The following is a 21,436-nucleotide window of genomic DNA, read 5'->3' as shown; positions in this document are numbered from 1 at the left end:
TAAAAAACAAAAAATAGTATTTTTCAGTTCACCTAATACAAATACCATAGTACAAGCTCTTTATCATGAAAGTTGAACTTACAAATGTGGAATTATGTACAAAAAATAACTGCATTCAAAAATAAAACAATGTAAAACTTTAAGGCCTACAAGTCCACTCAGTCCTACTTCTTGTTCAACCAATCGCTCAGACAAACAAGTTTGTTTACATTTGCAAAAGATAATGCTGCCTGCTTCTTATTTACAATGTCACCTGAATGTGAGAACAGGCATTTACAAGGCACTGTTGTAGCTGGCGTCACAAGATATTTACGTGCCAAATGTGCTATAGATGAATATGTCCCTTTATGCTTCAACCACCATTCAGAAATGCGTCCATGCTGATGATGGATTCTGCTCAATAACGACCCAAAGCAGTGCGGACCAATGCATGCTCATTTTCATCATCTGAGTCAGATGCCACCAGCAGAAGGTTGATTTTCCTTTTTGGTGTTTCGGGTTCTGTAGTTTCTGCATCACAATGTTGCTCTTTTAAGAATTCTGAAAGCATGCTTCACACCTTATCCCTCTCAGATTTTGGAAGGCACTTCAGATTCTTACACCTTGGGTTGAGTGCTGCAGCTATCTTTAGAACGCCTGTTCTTGCTTTCAGGAAATATTGTAAATAAGAAGTGGACAGCATTATCTCCCGCAAATGTAAACAAACTTGTTTCTCTTAGCAATTGGCTGAACAAGGAGGAGGACTGAGTGGACTTGCAGGTTCTAAAGTTTTACATTGTTTTGTTACGGAGTGCAGTTATGTAAAAAAAAATATACATTTGTAAGTTGCACTTTTACGATAAAGGGATTGCATACAGTACTTGTATTAGGTGAATTGAAAAATACAATTTCTTTTGTTTGTCATTTTTACAGTGCAAATATTTGTAATTGAAAGTAATATAAAGTTAGCACTGTACACTTTGTATTCTGTGTTGTAACTGAAATCAATATATTTAAAAATGTAGAAAAACATCCAAAAATATTTAATAAATTTCAACTGGTATTCATTCTATTGTTTAATCGCGATTAATTTTTTTTAGTTAATCACATGAGTTAATCACATAAGTTAACTGTGATTAATTGACAGCCCTAAAAAAACCCCAAGGTTTGTGCTCATTTTTGAGTTTTAAAAAGGCTCAGCTTTAAGGGCTACTTATACTGATATGGATTACTATTGCAAAGTGCTATGCAAGTTTCCACAGTGACTTGTCACTGGAAACAGTGCAAAAATTTAGTAATGTGGACAAATGAGCACTAAGAAGTGGGATGAGACTTCCTAAATCACATTCATTGAATTATGGCAAGCAGAAGTACAAATTAAGATTAAAAGCAGCACCTGTCCATTGAAGACCCTTGTAAAAAGAGTGTTTTTGTCTTTTAACTTCAGTTCCAGGTCCATAAAAGTAAGCTTGTTTGTGCTGACCTGAAACTTATCATTGGTAAATAATGCACCAGAAATTCGATTGTAGCATTCAATTGGTGCAAGTCCTCTCTTCTTGGGAGGAGCACACCAGTCAAAGCTTAAGACAAAAAAGTAGAATAATTAGAAACTTAATTTTTTAAAAAGCAGTAAAAATGTTTAAATTGTAGACCTGGAAATCTCTTACTCTTCTACACTTGTGTATGGTATTAACCTTCCATTCCAAAAACATTCAAAAATAGGCCTTTTTCCCCTGGCCCCTTTTTCTACCACAAAGCAGTCATCATCGTCGTCGTCATCTTTTAATCCTAGATTTAAAGGAACATCAGAGTAACCATAATAAAACAAGAGCCAAAACAAGAATATATATACCTGGTTTGTTAAAATTACACATAGCTTCACTGTACACAGAATGTATTTATTTAGTAGGTATATATCACAGAGGGAAAAAATAATTACCAGTAATTCTGTTTATCATATGCCTTTTCCTTCCCCATCTTAAAACACCTTTCTTACACTAAATGGCATCTACTAGAGAACAAAAGCATCCTTTTGTTGCATCAGATCTGCTTATCTTGAATATATGAAACAATTTTCTCCTCCACAGACTCACACCTACATTCAGACCCAGTTTCAGAGGCAATAGCTTTAACACTAGAAACAAAATCAGATTTTGTATTTCCTACACCCTAGATGTTCCTACAGCTTCCAGCAGTACAGATAACCAGCCAGTTGACGGCTTAGCTGTGCATGCATAAATAGACTTCCTTAGGTGTACATGAGTTTAGCCCAAAAAATCTACTTCTCACAGAAAAGAGGCCTAAGGGAGCACAAGTATTATGTACGTGCACAGCTTTCATAATTTAGTTCATTATATAGTTTACTCTAAAACTGAAATTGTAAAACTTAACTTGAAAAACAGCACTAAATCTCAACTTGGTTTAAATTGCTCCCCCCTCATACGTTATCATACTCAGTTTCTAATTCATCTCAGTACAAAGAATTGTGAGATGGCTCAAGATGGAAATTTGCCATAAAAATGGATGAAGATGTTGGAGATCAGTATTTGCTTCAGAAAGAATATTCTTAAGTCTTTTTAAGCAGATTCTACGAATGATGAGCACTGGAAATATGTATGTAGCATGTTGACAAAATGTAGGATTATATATATAACTGTCCCCAAAATTGTAAAATTTAAAACTAGTAAGATTTAACTGACTTACGTGATGGAAAGCATGGATCATCAGGATATGTTTCTTTATCATATAAGAAAGGATGGTAGCGGATGATGCCCTCCACTATACCTTCTCCTTCAACATGTGACTTAAACTCAAAGCTATCTGCCGCAGAATTTATATATAATGTCTGCATGTCATCTTTGATCTCTCTAAGGTTGACCATCTTAGGTACCTTTCCTTTTTCAAACATCAAAATCTAAAAGAAAAACAAAACAAGAAGTAGTTTTATCTGTCATCAAACTACACTCAACACAAAATGTTACAACTGGTTAACTACATTTTTTAAATTAATCATCATCAAATGTCTCAGTTTTCGATGAAATCACACACATCTTTCAAACACTGCAGTATTTCCGAGCAATTAACAGTAAATGTAATTACAGCAATGTAATACGTTACCATATATATCCCACCTCAATATCAATGTTGTTGAAAGGTCCAGCTTCTTTCATTGTAGCATTAGTTTCATTTCCTTTTGGTCCATGGATATAGTAATGATAGATATGTCTGAAGTTATTAAAAAACGTGTTTTTAACTAAATCAAAAACACACCCAGGAAAAAGTAAAGCAATCTAAAGTTCAAAATTTACAAAGCCTAAATATATTAAGAAGTGTTTTTATATTAAACAGGTTTCTTTTTTATTTAAAATTTAACTAGTTCTTGGCATTGTTGGAAACCCAAATTCAACTGCATGGAAACCACAAGGTGAAATGACTAGAAACAGTGGCCAAGCTATGTTAGCTACATTTAAGGTTCATTATTTTTATTTCACCAACTGAAAAGGCAAGGGTATCTAGTTATAGAGATATCTACTCTCAGACTTATCAGAATAGGTGAAATACTTGCATTCGAGGAAAGACTTGGAAATATTTAGATGCCTTTGCAAGGCAATAAATGACTATGGTGATATGTATTATTTTGATGGCAGTTTCCTTTATAGGAAGGCACAAAGTAATAAAACTCCTGTAAAGTGTTTTGAAATCTACAGATGAAAAGTGCTATATAAGAGCAAGGTATTTTTATTTATTCTGATCATCAATTTTGTAATGGTGCCACATTATCTACACAATAATTAGTATGTCACAAATAATCCTTATACTTTCTTTTAAAAACAAAACAAAAAAGCATTTTACTACAGTATGAATAGCTAGGTTGTGTGCATGCAATGATCCATTAGAGAAATTATACTTCTAGAATTCTTGTTCTCAAGGTATAAAATCCAGTTTTCAGAAGTCTTGAGAACCCACATGTGCTAGATTGTATACTCTGAGTCCAAAATCCTGTGAACATTACTAACACATGTAAACAGTTCCACTGACTTCAATATTTTAATAATTGCCCAATCCTTTAGGCTTCAGTGGGACTACCCATAAACATGCCTAATTTAGCCACATGTGTACTCTCAATAAAGCCTACACAGTTAGTTATTTATAGAAAATTACTGGAATATTTAAGGCAATGGGACTATTTGTGCGTATAGTTAAACCCATAAACCCTGATCCTGCAATCTAGCAGACTTATTTAGAAAGTTACCAAAAGGTTTTTTCCTTTTAACATTCAATGAAGATTCATACACAGGGAGTTTGTAGATTTGGAAAGTTTTACACTTCTTCATAGCAGAGTGGAACTGGAGTAGAGTTTGTAGTTTATATGACACCAGCTGAGTGTACTAAATTTCAGTCATTAGAATATTTATCAACATTATTAATAGTAAATCCAAACGCAAATTACATCACTAAAAGTATAAGAACAGATTATTGTCCGACTTTGCATAAGTTTTTCTTTTTTTAAATAAGAAAAATCTTTTACAAAAATTAAATGTTGACTCACGCCAACTGCCTTGTCCAAAGATTAAAATAGTTTTTCAAGTACTGCATGTGATCTGGTTGTACACCGGTAACGACAACCGCAGTGAAACTCTTCTTATCCCTTTCTTCCATTATGAGATTGTGTAGAAATCGTTCATCATCACTGGTGATATGAGCAGAGTCAGATGGCTAGAAAAAGGGGCCAAAAATGAAACAAAGACAGGAATTGAACTGTATACTTTTCTAAGTCCCTATATATCATTTCAAAGATGGGTAAAAAAAGTCCTACCAGCATATGGAGGCAACAATTGCAAAACACTCTAATATCAGACATTACATGGGAGGATAATCCTCTTTGTTTAAGAGCATCCTATTTAATAAACTGTAAGTATTTAGTGCTCTCCATTTAGCGACCTTCAATCCAACACCATCAATGTAATTCTATACAGGGGTCTTATACTGCCTCATCACTGTAGTAACTGGACATAGAACCATAGAATCATAGAATATCAGGGTTGGAAGGGACCTCAGGAGGTCATCTAGTCCAACCCCCTGCTCAAAGCAGGACCAATCCCCAATTAAATCATCCCAGCCAGGGCTTTGTCAAGCCTGACCTTAAAAACTTCTAAGGAAGGAGATTCTACCACCTCCCTAGGTAACGCATTCCAGTGTTTCACCACCCTCCTAGTGAAAAAGTTTTTCCTAATATCCAACCTAAACCTCCCCCACTGCAACTTGAGACAATTACTCCTTGTCCTGTCCTTTTCTACCACTGAGAATAGTCTAGAACCATCCTCTCTGGAACCACCTCTCAGGTAGTTGAAAGCAGCTATCAAATCCCCCCTCATTCTTCTCTTCTGCAGACTAAACAATCCCAGTTCCCTCAGCCTCTCCTCATAAGTCATGTGTTCCAGACCCCTAATCATTTTTGTTGCCCTTCGCTGGACTCTTTCCAATTTTTCCACATCCTTCTTGTAGTGTGGGGCCCAAAACTGGACACAGTACTCCAGATGAGGCCTCACCAATGTCGAATAGAGGGGGACGATCACGTCCCTCGATCTGCTCGCTATGCCCCTACTTATACATCCCAAAATGCCATTGGCCTTCTTGGCAATAAGGGCACACTGCTGACTCATATCCAGCTTCTCGTCCACTGTAACCCCTAGGTCCTTTTCCGCAGAACTGCTGTCTAGCCATTCGGTCCCTAGTCTGTAGCGGTGCATTGGGTTCTTCCGTCCTAAGTGCAGGACCCTGCACTTATCCTTATTGAACCTCATCAGATTTCTTTTGGCCCAATCCTCCAATTTGTCTAGGTCCCTCTGTATCCTATCCCTGCCCTCCAGCGTATCTACCACTCCTCCTAGTTTAGTATCATCTGCAAACTTGCTGAGAGTGCAATCCACACCATCCTCCAGATCATTTATGAAGATATTGAACAAAACCGGCCCCAGGACCGACCCCTGGGGCACTCCACTTGACACCGGCTGCCAACTAGACATGGAGCCATTGATCACTACCCGTTGAGCCTGACAATCTAGCCAACTTTCTACCCACCTTATACTGCATTCATCCAGCCCATAGTTCTTTAACTTGCTGACAAGGATACTGTGGGAGACCGTGTCAAAAGCTTTGCTAAAGTCAAGAAACAATACATCCACTGCTTTCCCTTCATCCACAGAACCAGTAATCTCATCATAGAAGGCGATTAGTCAGGCATGACCTTCCCTTGGTGAATCCATGCTGACTGTTCCTGATCACTTTCCTCTCATGTAAGTGCTTCAGGATTGATTCTTTGAGGACCTGCTCCATGATTTTTCCAGGGACTGAGGTGAGGCTGACTGGCCTGTAGTTCCCAGGATCCTCCCTCTTCCCTTTTTTAAAGATTGGCACTACATTAGCCTTTTTCCAGTCATCCGGGACTTCCCCCGTTCATCTTACAGTAGTGCATTAAGCTATGTGACTAACTTATGTTGTGTGGTTCATTCTCTCTCTCGTCGTCTAGCAGGGAGAAGTGTGTGTAGAGTTTTGTTTTTGAGATTTTCCTTTCTAAGTGTACATGCTGCTATGGGTTAAAAATAGAAAAGGCAAGGTCCAAAAAGTGCACTTTGCACATGAGTGGGAGGTGGAGAGCCCTTAGTTCCTGTAGGAGTTTGTTCCAGTCTCAGTCAGGCCCGAACACAGTTCTTTCTCCTGCACAGATAATCTTCACTCTTTGATAAGAAGTTCCATTGTGCCTGAGGAAGGGAGCTCTCAACCACTGTCCTTCATCCTGGATCCTTAGGCCATCTTTTAGATATGCTGGGCGCAAGCCACTGGATACTGTATGCAGTATCTGACCCTAATGCTGTGACGCTATGTCTGGGCAAGGGGAAAGGTGAATGGGAGGTTGGCCGGACATCTGGAGTCGGTCTGACAGCCAAATTGTCTTGGTAGTATGGGGTCATCATAGCAATAGTAGCCATGTACTATCTTATGTTGGATATTTGTCTAGGGATCACAGTGATCCATTGGAAAGCACAGAGAAGACTTCGAGATTATCAGAGGAGGGAAGCATCTGACGTCTGGGAGATCCTAGGCTCATGCCTCCCCTGGAACTCTGCATTTGGCATTCTCTGTGATGGCAAATAGATCTATGGTCTGGTTCTCCAATAGTCAGCATATTGGGTTGAGAATGGATTTCCACAACCACTGCTTATTGTTGGTTACCACATTTCTGCTTCTGAAATTCATGAGATCTTTGTTAACCTCTGGAGGCAGGGCCACTGGGGTCACTCCATATTGCAGAATTCGATGGCTTTCAGACAAGTGGGGACATTTGTGCACCTCCCTGCTTGTTGATATAGTGAATTGCTGACATTGTTCACCAGGCTCTACACTACAGAGTTCTGTAGACCATCTAGGACCACTACACAGAACAAGCTGATGGCTTTCAGCTCTAAGATGTTCACATGTAACACCTAAGGAACATACTCCTTGGATTTGGAGGTGATTCAGGTGGGTGCCCTAACCTGTCTCTGATACAGCCACAGTAAATGTCATTGCTGGGAAGGGGGTTAAGAAGGACACCCCTTTTCTTGCATTCAAGGGGTCTAGCCACCAAATGACTTCTCAAAGGACTTGGGAATCGTACCATGGCCAATCTGTTCATGAAGTGTTTGGTTGGGGTATGCACTGTCCTTGACCAATGTTGGAATGTGTGAAGTGTATGTGGGTAGAGTGGAGAAAAGTCTGGCAAACAGTGTCACCTAGGCACATGTGTCCTAATAACCCCAGGTATGGGCAAAAGCATCACATTGTTCTTGTCAGTGACTGAAAGGAACTGAATAAGTTTCCTGATAGATATTCTTGGGCTGACTGTGTTGAGTAGGGCTCCTATTAATTCTATCCTCTGGAATGGTGTGAGATTTCTTTGTAGTAACCAGAAACTCTAATTGAGAGAACATGGAGAGGGACTTGATTTAGTGTTGTCTTGGTCTCACCTGGCACTTGCCTGTGACCAGCCAGTCACCTAGGTATGATAGATGTGAAGTACACTACCACTGCCAGATGCTTGGGTAAATACTCTCAGTGCTATGGTGTGTCCAAAGGGTAGAACCTGGGTCCCACTATGAATCTGGAGTACTTCCTGTGGTCCAGGTGGGTGGCAATGTGGAAGTACACATCCCACAAGCTAAGAGTAATGAACCAGTCGTGAGCATGGAGTGATGAAGGAAAGCATTACCCTTCCTGAATCGGATGCAATGTATTTGTTGAGTGTTCTCTGATCTAGAACAGGATGAAGACACCCTTCTTCAGAATGAAGAAATACAGAGTATAGAAGCCTTTTCCTCTTGGTATGCCTGAGGCAACTCTTCCATGGCTCCTAGACAGAGGAACACGGCCAATTGTTTGCAAGAGTGTCCCTTGAAGGAAGGGGGTAGAAAAAGGAACTGGATGATGATATCTAGCACCTATCTGTCTGTAGTATTGCCCAACCATGCTTGAAGGAATGAGGTAAGGTGGCTTCTGAAGGAAGTACTCTGTTGACTTGGTGTAGTTCTCGACCTAGCTGCCAAATCTGCTGGTACATGAATGGAGCTCTGTACATGAGTGGAGAAAAGTTAATTTCCTCTGCTGTCTCTTGACACTTTTTAGACTGGTACTCAGGCTATCTATCTATAATAGGAAGACATCCACTGTCTTTCTTAATGTTAAAGTGGATGGTGGTACACCAGAAGTGTGCAGATTCCAAGAGATTATAGAATTGCCTTGGAATTATTAGTGAGCGTAGGACATTGTTTTCTCATTAAATAGCTCTATCCACTCCTTCAAATGGCAAATCTTCAGTAGTGACTTGTAGTTCACAAGAGATGCCCTCAGCATGGTTACTACAGTGGCCATGGATCTAGCTGTGTGATGTCATCTGCACCCAGCAACATATTTATCAACTATCATCCCTCTTTTACAATGTCCTCTAGAGCCTCTCTAGCCTCATGAGGGAGCTCGTTGATAAATGGCACCACTTTGTCCCATGTTAAAAAGTCATCTTTGGCAAGGAGAGCTTGGCAACTAGCCAGCTGTAGTGATGCACAGCAGTTGGTCTTTCTCCTGAACAGATTCAATCATTTGAATCTTTGAATTCGGGTGCATTTTGGCATGATTTTTCTTAGATGGCCAAGACCATTAGAGATCTGTGGTATTCAACCCTGAAAAGGTATAACCTGGCATCTTTTCTCAACATGTTCTGCTGGTGCAGTGGCTACAATTAGTGACAGGGCTTGATGGGTCTAGTAATCTCTTATTTATGAGGAAGGCAATTCTGGTAGGACCTGCAGGTGATCAGATATCAAATAGTTCGAGAGATTTTTCAGGTATTATCAAAGTTCCAATCGCCAGTGAATCTGCAAATCATACCAGGAACTCTTGCAATGTTTTGAAATCATCCAGCATTGGTACCTGTGCTAAAGCAACTGCTTTGTCACGCAAAGAGGAAAGGTCTTTTTGTGGGGGGGGGGGGCGGTAGTGAGGAGACACCAGTCACTGATAGGTTTGTGCCTCTAGGTCCCACTCCTCCTAGTACTCTGTCATCTGTAGTCGTGCCCATGAGGCTACTGGAGAAGGAGATCTCCTCCTCAATGGAGGCAAGTGGCTCCTTGAGGCTTGGGAAGATAGATGCCAGAATTACTACAGTGGCATACTGTATGAATATACGGGTGGAACGGTAGGTTCTTCTGGTGGTACTGCTCAGGAACTGTATAAGGGAGGACTTCCTCCTTGACACCAGCAAGGTGTGCCATTGTGATGGTGACAAGGAGTAAATCTCCTCCAGAGACGGTGCGAATGGGTATGGTGCTGGGGCTTTTGTCGGTATAAGTGATAGTTCTGCAGTCCATGATTGTTGCCCCAGTGCTAGGGTCAACATTGGCAGTGGGGCCTTTGGTACCAGGTGGGGTACTAATGGAGTCTGCTGCACTACAGTATGCTCTTTTTCCACTCATCTGGAGAGCTGGACACGTTTTGGAGGGTTTATTCCCCAATGCTTTCCTGTCTCTTTGCATAAGAAGACACCAAGCTCGCCTTTGAACTCCTATGTTCCAGGGCAAGAGTGGGCAAACTTTTTGGCCCGAGGGCCACACTGAGGTTGCAAAACTGTAGGGAGGACCAGGTAGAGAAGGCTGTGCCTCCCAAAACAGCCTGGCCCCTGCCCCCTATTGCCCCCTCCCACTTCCCAACCCTGACTTCCCCCCTCAGAACCCTCCATCCATCCAACCCCCCTGCTCCTTGTGCCCTGACACCCCCCTCCCAGGACCCCCTGCCCCTATCCAACCCCCCCTGTTCCCTGACTCCTGACTGCCCCAAACCCCATCCACACCCCCGCCCTCTGACAGGCCCTCCGGGACTCCCATGCCTTTCCAACCCCATTTGTTCCCTGTGCCCTGACCCTCCCCCACCAGGACCTCACCCCATCCAACTGCCCCTAACAGGCCCCCTGGGACTCCCACACGTATCCAACTGCCCCCTGCTCCCTGACTGCCCGCCAGGACCCGCCGGCCCCAGCCCCGAGCCCGTTACCATGCCGCTCAGAACAGCCTGTCTGGCAGTTGCGCTGCCCAGCCGGAGCCAGACACGCAGCTGCACTGCCCTGCAGGAGCGCACAGCCCCGCTGCCCAGAGCATTGCCCGCATGGCAGCAACGCTGTGGGGGAGGGAGGATAGCGATGGGGAGCTCAAGGGCCGGGCAGGACAGTCCCAAAGGCCAGATGTGGCCCGTGGCCGAAGTTTGCCCACTTCTGTTCCAGGGTGTCCTCTTTCAGTGGCCTTCTTTGATATCTTAGGCATCACCTTTGATGTGAATGGTCTAGATGATTCCAGTACTATGGTCAGCGCCAGCATCAATGCCATTGTCAGTTCCTTGCTCAGTGAGGACTTCTCCACTGACATCTTGGGGCACCACTTACCTGCTTGCAGCACTGAAGGGCGCATGTTTGACAGGTATAGGGGGTTGTGAGCCTGGAGGTTCTATGCTACATGCAGATTGTTCTAAGAGATGGAGCTTGTGTCTTGCATCCCACCATTTTCGGGTACAATGGGAAATGAAAGGTAAACAAAGCCACTGCTTAGAATGTCTGATTCACCCAGGCATACACAGTACCTGCTGTGCCTATCTTTAAACAAAATAAGCCTATCACAGGTTTCTGAATCTGCCATCTTGAGGTCCTTGTACAGGGGCTGTCAGTATGGGGGGGGGGGGTAGGGAGGGGGTGGCAGCTTGATGTTGTACAGGGAAGTCAGGTCAAAGAATTTAGATCTGGACAAGGATTATTCAAGTCCAAAATGTTGTAAGAGAATGAAGGTTGATTTGAAATGTTTCAGATGTTTAGATGAAGACAGCTCATGCTACAGTTCTCAGCAAATAGACCCAGCTAGGTAAGAGGGAACTGAGCAAGGGGGTTGCAGCCACCCTTCCTTTTACAGGAAGCGCAAGGAGGCATACAGCACATGCAAGCCCCCAACTGACACTGCTAATGAGGAATCTGGTCTCCCGCATATGCATGCCTACAGTGGGATCCACACGGACACATACTCTAAGAACTTTATTTCTTTTACCCTTCTCCATTTCTGTCAAAACTCCGTTCCCCACTCCTCCCGTCCCACCTCACAGTATCAGAACCTCGGTCACTCTCAACATCCAGACCCTTAGCAAATCCTGCCAGCTCTTCATCTCCAAAATTCATCTGTGCCTTCTCATCCCTACAGCAAAAACTCTTATTGATGCAGTCATTTTTTGCCTCCACTATTGCAACCTACTTCTCTCTAGTCTCCCACTTCAGCATATTCAAAGTACTCTCTCTAAAAATAAGTTCCTTCTCCTGCCACTCTAGCCACGTCAGTCTCCTCTCTACATTTCTTCACCGGCTTCTCACCTTCCATATAAAAATTCAAGCCCTTTATCATCGCCAAGGTGCCTCCAGCTGAACTCCTGCCTACATCTTTGGTCTCATTTCTTTCTTCCTACACTCCTTTAGAGCCTCTCTCCTTAGACATTACTGTCTTTCCTCTCACTCTCATTTTTAATTCTTCTTCCAAAATGTCAGGAAAATGGAACAGGGCAGAACTGATCATTAAAATTCCTCTGACTCTTTACTTCCACAAGCTTTTCAATGAGAAGTCATCAAGGTTCAAACAAACAAAAAACCCCTCACTGAACCTTTCACCTATATAATGTATATTTCAGGTATAATATTTTGGTTTGGAATGTACTCTCTTTCTCTAATTTAGACTGTAAACTCTTGAAGTTGGGATATTTTCCTTTTATGTTTGGTACTAAACCAGCACATTTGCAGTTGTTAGTAATAACAATGCTAAAGCATTTTTTTCCAGATGGTACCTCAAAGCTGCACAGATAGAAAAAGCGTCACTTACTGACTCATCAATGCTTTGGGTTAAAATACATAGCAGAAGAACCACATGTGAGAAAGCCTTACAATATACTGCCATTAAGTTTCACTTTATTAACTTTGTATACCCCAGACACAAAGTGAGTGCATATGACATTTTTGTCTAGAGAACGGTTATAGGTATACTATATGAAACAGACTAGTTTGCCTAGGAAAGATGTTCATTTAAAAAAATGTTATTTTACCTTTCTGTTTCTAATGTATCCACTGTATATTGCTTCTTTGTTTTTCTCCTTCTTTTCAAAATCCTCTTTAGAAAGGAAAAGCTCATGGACATCATGAGAATCTGCAGGTTTGCTTATCATCTGTTCAGTATTAAAGAAAAATAAATTTAAAAATCACAGTAGGACACCAAAATGAGTTGTTAATAAGACAGTTCAGTGATATGGTACCAGATGAATTACCTCAATGTCACTGTGTAAAGAAATGCTAATAATTAAAATACATAGATCATTCTACTTACTCTGGCAGACTGCCCAATGAAGAACACTGCTTGTTTGCCTCCAACACCAAAATATGAGATGTCACTATTTAAGCTGCGAGGCACTGGAGGAGGGCGTACATATCCTGAATGATCACTAAAAACAAAACTGTCTTTATTTCTTTTTTCAAAACCAACATCACAAAACTGCTCAAGGAGAAACAATTTTATTAAACACCTCCTGTAATCATCATCATCCTTAAAGTTTTTCGTTCAAAAAATTTCTCTTTCAAGACCTCAGATCTATGTTAAGAGCATAAATTTAACATTGTAACTAATATCCACATTGTAGTTTTATCAATGTCTAAAAAGAAAAACCAAAGTTGATTATTAAACTGAAATCATGTAGGTCACAATGTATTCTGATTAACATGGCTGCCTAGCAAAATGGTTTATAGGTCTCCCCCTGCCTCTCCCCATTGAGCCATGTATACAATTTTTCTGTCCTTTTTGTGACAGAGTAACTCTCTGTTTGGTTTTCTGCATTTTAACTCTTATTTAAATTACCTTTATTCTTATTACCATTTTGTTTGTACCCATAGACACCCTACAAACTACAGAAGGAAAATGACTTGGTTTAGTCAGTTTCCTTCTGTATCAAGTTCTTTTTATAAAGACATGAGGCACAATCTTAAAAACATTTCTCATAATTGCCAGATCCGTGTTAAAAACATTTGAGATACCATGATTATAGCCATTATACAGAAACTTAAGATGACAGAATGGTAAAAGAAGACATACTAATCCTAGCATAGTTTTCCCTTTGTGTACAGCACATGGAACTGCCATAAAGAAATAGACGAGGAAGTTAATTACTCTTCATAACGCAGCCCCTTTTTCATCACAGATTTTTGGATCAGGAAGATGAGAAAGGTTGCTGGACATCCCTTTGAATATGGTGCAGGCTTGGCAAGCCAGTCAATTGACTGGTCAAATAATATTAACTGACCACCAGCTATTGGACCACAGTCATGGTGCCATTCTTTCATTTTTTAAAAAACTTCATTTCATTGTGTTGTTGTTGTTTTAGTTAAAGTAACTTATTTTTGTTATTTGGCATAAGTATGAATATATTTAAGGCTAAGTCTATTGGAGACCATGAAGTCATTTTCGTTACCATTGTTACTGTTCCAATAAATTAATTCTTTAAAATAATTTGACCAGTATTTGACCAATTATTTTTGACTATCAAATGCCCAATTCTAATGTGGTGTGACAGAGGTAGCTGCAAGTGCCCCCAATACTTAAGCCTGACTACAAAGATATGGAACTTGATGGACAAACTCATCTGGTTTGGCAAATCCTTTGTTCCTACAATAGAAATGGATAGGTTGATCTGTATTTCAAATTGAAGCAGTCCAAAATGGAAGCAAGATGTGAATTACTGTCATAACATAATTTGTAGAACACAGTGCAGTCTCTTTTAGTAGAAGGTACCCATCCACAATTGGCTGATTCAGTGCATAGCTTAGGTATGTTCCTGGATTCCCCACTGGCACTAAACCCTAATATAGCAGCATCCACGACTAACACTTTCTACCATTTCCAGTTGGTTTGGGCACTCGTCCCATCCTAGTGAACAATGACCTGACCTCAGTTTTTCGTATCTTCATCACCTCTCAGCTGGGCTACAGCAATGCAATATACCCAGACATGAAGTCTGATATTAGTAGTTCTCTATTTTAAAAAATACGCTCTGTAAAGATCTTCACAACTTGTCAATTTTTCAGTTGTGTGATTAAAAACAACGTATAAAGCTTTCTAACCTTTCAAAGTCACCTTGTCTTGTAAACTTTGATAATCTATACACAGCCCAGTTGTTAAGCTGCTTAGAAGTCATCCCTCTTCCATTATCAATCACAGCAACAGCTGGTTTTCCTTGAGAGTCATCAAATAACTGTTTGGAAAGAAAAACAAGGAGAACCAAAAAAACCAAAATCAAAACATAAAATCCTAAATTTGAAACCAATAGGGTATTCCTTTCGTATCTTACCAATTTTATTTGTATGCTTCGAATGCCAGTATTTCGAGAAGTAGCTGACAAAGAATTGTCAATCAACTCAGCAAAGGCAAATGCTAAGGAAAGAGAAAAAACTGTTAGTAATTCTTGATCTCTAAAAGTAGCAGTAGGAAAATGCCCACATACTTGACCAGTGTTCCCTGGGCATGACTCCCAAGATAAGTATGGGCAATATATGACTGACAATGAAAAATACTTGATCCACCATCACTTGTTTTAAGGGTCACTCATGTAGGTTTATTAGTGATTTGCTGAGCACGTTCAAGTCCCCTACAAGGCGAGTGGCCATTAGTTATGCTTGGGAACATAACTGAATGAAAGGGGTTCCCCTCCCCTGACACAGGAGACAAACGTGTTCCTCCTTGTTCACTGGTGGAACATATTCTGGATCACTTATCACAATCAGGAATGAATTTTGTAGACATCAAGTGTTTAACGGACTGCCTTTCACCTACAAAATTTTATGGGACAGTCTGGATTCACTAAAAAAGGGATTGGGCACAGGTGGCAAAATTTACAGAAAACAAAATTATTTAAGTTTAGTCAAGACCACAGAAGATGAAGAAAATTGCAGAGGGAGCTAAAAAATTTGGTGAATGGAAGTATAATAGTAGATTTGACAAATGCAAGGCAACACACACTGAAGTAATCGGAAGTAGTAATCGGAACTTCTCAGACAACTTTGCTAGGTTCTAAATTGTAACATCTCAGTAAAAAAGAATGAGACATCATTGCTCAGTGAATACCTTTGCTCAGTATACAGCAACAATCAAAAAAGCAAACAAAATATTAGGTGCATAAAGCGATGATGAGCAATAATGACAATTAAAATGCCATGATTTAGAACTATATGTAATAAAATGTCACTTTCTGGTCATTCCACCTCAAAAGAAGATATTACAGAAGGAGGGGATGGTCAGATATGGGCAACAAGTGATAAGAAACATGAAAAATCCTCCATATAAAGAGAGTCTGAAAAGATTAGGACAATTTACCTTAAAGGAGATCTATAAGACTGGATGTGATAATGGTACACAAAATAATGAACAGTTTACAGAGAGCAGATCAGGCACGTCTATTCACCCTCTCTAATACAAAAACAGTGGATATTCAATTAAATTGAAAGGCAGCACATTTAAAACTGGTAAAAGGAAATACTTTTCCTACAGAACATACAATTAGCCTGTGAAACTCATTGCCACACCATACCATAGAGAAAAAGGGCTATGCAGTATTCAATAGAAAGAACAGGACACGCATCTGAATAATGTCATCCAGACGTACAACAGTATAAATTAAAATAAACAGCCTTTGAAAGGGTTATAAACCCTTATTGCTTCAGGAAATAAACTAATCTGAAATGGGGATTAGAAAGAAACTTTCCCTGTGCGCAGGTTTTTCCGTAATTGCCTACTACTGGGCTCTTGCACCTTCCTCTAAGGCACCTGGTATTGACCACTGTTGAAGATATGAACTACTTGTCCAAACCTGTAAGCCTATTCCTATGTTCCTAAACACTCCAACTGCCACAACAGTCATCAACAGACTAAACCAAAAACTGCAGAAGGAAATAGGAATATGGTAATCCAAAAGATTGTGAGTAATTGGTGTTTGCTGCTGGTGAAAAGAAATAGGGATGATTGTGAGCCACATCTTATTATAATCCAGAATTCTATGTATGAAGTGATGTGCATATAGTTCTATGATTGTGATTTTTCCAGGCAGTTCTGAGCCTAGAAGGATATGCATACTAAATAAAGAAAGCAAAAGTTTAGTAGTATTTAATTAAGTTGGTACACAAATTAATTTGTACCTTGAAACGCAGCAATGATCAGAAAAATGACCAATGTACAAGTGGCACCTTCTTTAAAGAGTATATGAGCTTACTTTATTAACAAAAGATAACTAGTTTCTATTTTTTAATCCTGTCAGCCCTAAAGAGCCAAAACACAGATAGGGACAGCAAGCAGGCTTGTATTCAGACTCATGCATCAATAAGCCCAAAATACAGAATCTACTACAAGTGCAGGCACGAGAAAGAAAGGCCGGGCTTTCAAGTCTCTGGTTGAGTTTGCAAGATTCTCAACATCAACGAAGTATTTTTGCTTGTAAAATAAGCAAATTTCTTCTGCAAGTAACAGATACAGTAAACTTGGAACCTCATGATGCTATTTTTAGAGTCACTTTTTAAACCAGAGTTTAAAAGTAAAGGTGAACTTAAACTGAAAAAAACGTAAGTTTAAATGCTCCAACAGAAGTGACAAAAGGTAAAATACAAGTGAAATTATTCATGAGCAAGGCATTTCTTGTCTTTAAGTCCCTTCTAAGGTAAATGATGATGAATAATACATGAAAAACAATTATTTAGATTATAAAAAAATCTGAATACTTACGCAAAGGATTTTGCCCTTCACTAGCATAATATTCATACATGCCACTTTTGATAAGCGTGTCATAGTGTGGTAGGAAGTCAATTCGCTCCTTTGTTGCTGAAAGTAGTGTCTGATCAACTGATTGTAGCAAATACAAAGTAACCCCTTCTTGAACAATTTCACCTGCAATGGAATTAAAATATTCAATACAAAGGAATAATCCCTCCAAATATTGGTAAACTCCTACCCCAAAACCTGGAAGATAGTTTTAACGTCTGATGCACCTCTTTTCTCTTTCCACTAGCTATGAAATTTTCCAAGGAGGAACAGTAACTTAATTCAAAACCTTTTCATATTCCCAAACTTAGTAAAGTCAGTACTTCCAATTGAAGTACTAACACACTATCTTTGCAATTTCAAAGTTTAGACTTTTATTAGCCGAATGAAAAACATAACACCATAATGTACAGTGGAGAAAGCATTTTGTCATAGCCAAAATGGCTGAGATTTCCTTCCAGTTTTGCAGCAAAGTTTACCTTTTGGTTAAACTGAAGCAAAACAAAAAAACCCAAAAAAAACCAAAAAACCCCACAAACCTAGAAAATTAAGTAAATGAATGTATACAGTTACATTGGAAATACTTTTTCAACTTTACCTAGTGTTCCTCATCTGCTAACGTTATAATAAATCCACTACAAGAAAACAGTGTAGTTACAGTCACAATATAAGACTGATTTGTGTACCAGTTACAAAATTTTGTGTGTCACTATCCAGGCATGCTTAGCTAAACCCACTTTTTGCTCTAATTACATAAGAAATTAAACTTCACATAGAACGAGATGCCATTTTGCAGACATTATTTATCACATAACTTAACCACTTTGTTAGTTTTTCAGTGCCCCAATGGTTCCTGGAAGAGTTGGCATTATTTCGAATTGCAAAATAAAAATATTAACCTTAACTATACATTTGACAACACCGCAAATTATACTTAGCACGGAGAATTATCTGATGACAGACAACTAAATATTAGTTTCCATCATCAAAAACAGTATGTGTGTGAAATTTGTTCCAAAATGGATTTTCGTAACAATTTTGCAACGCTTTATTATATAAAGAGGCTTTGTACTTCCCTTTGCTATTGTATATGTAGCATAGGAATACAAATAACATTCTTACAGTTTTGATACAGTTATGCACTGGACAGCTGTTTTGGAGTGAGATGTATGGTAAATAATATATCACACTTACTGAAGTTGTCATCTGTAATCTCTTTTCTATTGGTTGTTGTGATAACAAAGTTATCTTCAGAAGAAATGCAGAGTGCCTACAAAATTGTAAAAAAAGTCAGTTATAAAAATCAGCTGTTACATAAAGTGAAGGATAGATAAAGAGAAGGAAAAATTAAAAAGTACTCGTCTCCTTTCCATTCATTTTGTCATTAACCAATGAACAATGATCAAATATGTAATATTTTGCCCTTAACATTACCTTTAGGAATTGACAGAATACAATCTAATTCCAAGAGGTTTTTTTCACTTGCCGTTACATCTTTGCAGAATGCTCTGGTACAAGAAGTTTCCCTTACATGATTTAAGCACCGTCAATTAGAAGCTGTGCAAGGCTTTGCACAAGGAGACATTATCTTGTAGGTAATCTTAGAGACTGACACATGAAATATGAATAACCGTAATTTAAACTGCATAGCTACAAATATTAATGATCATGAAATAACCCATGGCTAGTATCTGACTACAATATCCAACCAAAGGGAATTACACATCAGTTAGAATGGTATTTCTTTTACTTTTCCTAAAATAGCATCTTCATTCAAAATGGCCATTTGTTCTCACATTATAATAAATAAAATAAAAGAATAAAAATCAGTTTTTCATAACACAAAATTTTGAATATTGCAGTCAAGTTCCATCTAACTTTTCTCCTTTCCACGTTTAACAATACATTTTTGGTATTATAATATGCCTGGCATACCTCTGACAACCTTCATTACCTCTTAACTATATCAATCTCTGCTATAGCTTTCTTCAAAACTTTTACCCATTAGTTTGACCAAATGTATGCTTTTCTTTGATATGGTAATTTCTGTATTTTCTATACTTCTAATAGATACAAACACCTTATTTTCCACTTCAAAATGATACTGCACACCTAGTAAATATCTTAATTTAACTATTCATTAGGATGCCAAACACTTCCCACAATCCTCACAGGAACCTGTAAACTGAATACCAATTAGCATATAAGTTTAGCAAAAATAGATTAAACATGCACTAATTTATTATACGGAGTGTGGATATCAACCCTTATATTTAGGTTGCCTAACCTTTTCTATTAGAACTCATTCTTTCCCTGAGAAGCTCCAACATCTCCATTGTTTGCAACAAATTTGGAAGAGGCTACAAAAATGCATTTTCTTTGTCCCAGGAAATTCCTTTCAAGTTTGATAGTTGTAAACTATTAAATGTCACCATTTCCCTTATGTTGCTTGCATTTCTGAGGAAAATCTTGCCAGCATACCAAAATAAATACTCTAAAGAGCCAGATCAATGCCACTGACAAAGAAGCAGCAGCATCACAGCACAAGAGAGCACCTGGGTGATGCCAGAACAGCTAGAGCAGTGGGGCAGGTGCTTCAAAACGCCAAACTGTTTCATTATAACAGACTGAAGACACTGATCTAGAAAAGATGTTGCAGTCCGTAAGGATTGGCGGGGTCTATAACCCTGGATTGCGGGCTCCTGGGCAATTAACACCTCCACTGAGGAACTGGGTGGAGTAACATCCAACAATTACTGGACAGTTAGGTAGTGCAGGAAGTACCACCCAAAGACACCAGAACAACAGAACCCTGTGGCTGCCTGATTGGTCCACACCAATTATTTAAACCAGGAAACTGGCCTAGTGAGTCCCCTCAGCAACAATGAAGACTCATGCCCGCTATCACTACAGACCTTGCCTTTGACCCAGTCTTGGACACCTGCCTTTGACTCCACCTCACCTGGCTTACTAACTAGTCCTGACTCCTGCCTTCAATTCCAGCTCAGCTTGACCTTAGTACCAGTCTCTTGGCTTGACTTGGCAACCTGTCCCAACTCCTGAATTCAATCCCAGCCCGGCAGACACCACTGGGCCAGCTGCTTATGCCCCTGCCATTACAATAATCATCATCACAAGAGAAACATGTGTGAACAGCTTTGAAGGACAAGATCATGCCATTCTGAATTAAATTTGAGAAGATTATTCTACGCATAAGGAGCAGCACAGAAGGAAGCATGGAAGTGCTTGTAGGAAAAACAGAAAAATAGACAATGAAGCTTGGCACTGATTGCAGAGCAGAGAGCATGGTGGACAATGATAAAGTACAGTGGAGATAAACTATGAAAGGCCTTCAAAAGACAAGCAGATTTTATTTGATACAATGGAGAAGATGAAAGGACAGGGATGAGACAGGCAAATCAACTGGCCAAAATGATGATCTTAGCTGTAGCATTTTGGACAGATGTGAGGGGGCAAGATGTATGGCAGAAGAACCAGAGAGAAGCTGCATTACGCAAAGAAGGAGGGATAACAGACTGGACAAGAATTTTGGCAATGTAGACAGAAAGAATGATTATTTAACCTACTGTAACTGCAATTCTTTGAGATTTTGTAGTCACTGTGGATCTCGTGGTTAAGTGTACATGAGACTCACGTGAACAAGCTCAGAATCTTTTGCATAGCAGTGTCCTCTGTGGCCACACATGTACCTTGTGCCGCCTCACATGTACCTTGTGCCGCCTCAAGCTCTCGTGCAAAGCCATAAAGGGCAGAGCCGCTACAACATTCCACCATTCCCTCACAGTTTGAAGCCTGTAGTAGCTGGGAACCCCAAAAAAAACAGGAACAGAGGCTAGGTCATAGTAGCCACACTGACAACATTTTGAAGAATCAGTTACTGTAGATAGGCAACTGTTCTTGATTCTTCAAATAAGTGTCAGTATAGATCTCTGTGCAGATGACTGGCAAGCAGTATCCTCTTAGGTGGTGGGAATGAGAAGTAGCAGCTGCATAAGTTGAAGCATTATGTATTGTACTTAGCTGCCACAGCTGTTGCCAAGTTT

At 39.7% G+C, this 21,436-nt stretch overlaps 1 protein-coding gene across 10 annotated transcripts in view; it reads right to left on the bottom strand.

Annotated features, from left to right (window-relative positions):
• SMCHD1 (structural maintenance of chromosomes flexible hinge domain containing 1) overlaps positions 1-21,436 on the bottom strand; it is a 182,581-nt gene that overhangs the window by 149,584 nt on the left and 11,561 nt on the right. For 5 of the 10 annotated variants that reach the window (XR_012157253.2, XM_073331462.2, XM_073331466.2 and 2 more), the window contains exons 2-12: positions 18,567-18,642; positions 17,337-17,498; positions 14,917-14,999; positions 14,690-14,820; positions 12,906-13,020; positions 12,628-12,747; positions 4,529-4,695; positions 3,111-3,204; positions 2,683-2,893; positions 1,647-1,767; positions 1,376-1,559 (exon numbers count right to left, since the gene is read on the bottom strand). Coding sequence is in view for 7 of the 10 variants with exons in the window: in XM_073331462.2 (XP_073187563.1) it covers positions 1,376-1,559; positions 1,647-1,767; positions 2,683-2,893; positions 3,111-3,204; positions 4,529-4,695; positions 12,628-12,747; positions 12,906-13,020; positions 14,690-14,820; positions 14,917-14,999; positions 17,337-17,498; positions 18,567-18,642 (1,464 nt within the window). In the remaining 3 variants the exon portion in view is untranslated. Of the gene's footprint in view, positions 1-1,375; positions 1,560-1,646; positions 1,768-2,682; positions 2,894-3,110; positions 3,205-4,528; positions 4,696-12,627; positions 12,748-12,905; positions 13,021-14,689; positions 15,000-17,336; positions 17,499-18,566; positions 18,643-21,436 lie in introns of those variants that run through there. The other 5 variants (XR_013635308.1, XR_013635309.1, XM_073331463.2 and 2 more) reach the window with 3 other exon arrangements.

The sequence above is a fragment of the Lepidochelys kempii genome, chromosome 2 (assembly GCF_965140285.1).
Source record: "Lepidochelys kempii isolate rLepKem1 chromosome 2, rLepKem1.hap1, whole genome shotgun sequence".
Taxonomy (NCBI): Eukaryota; Metazoa; Chordata; order Testudines; family Cheloniidae; genus Lepidochelys; species Lepidochelys kempii.
The sequence above is the reverse complement of the archived record's forward strand: the minus strand, read 5'-3'. Positions and strand labels throughout refer to the sequence as shown.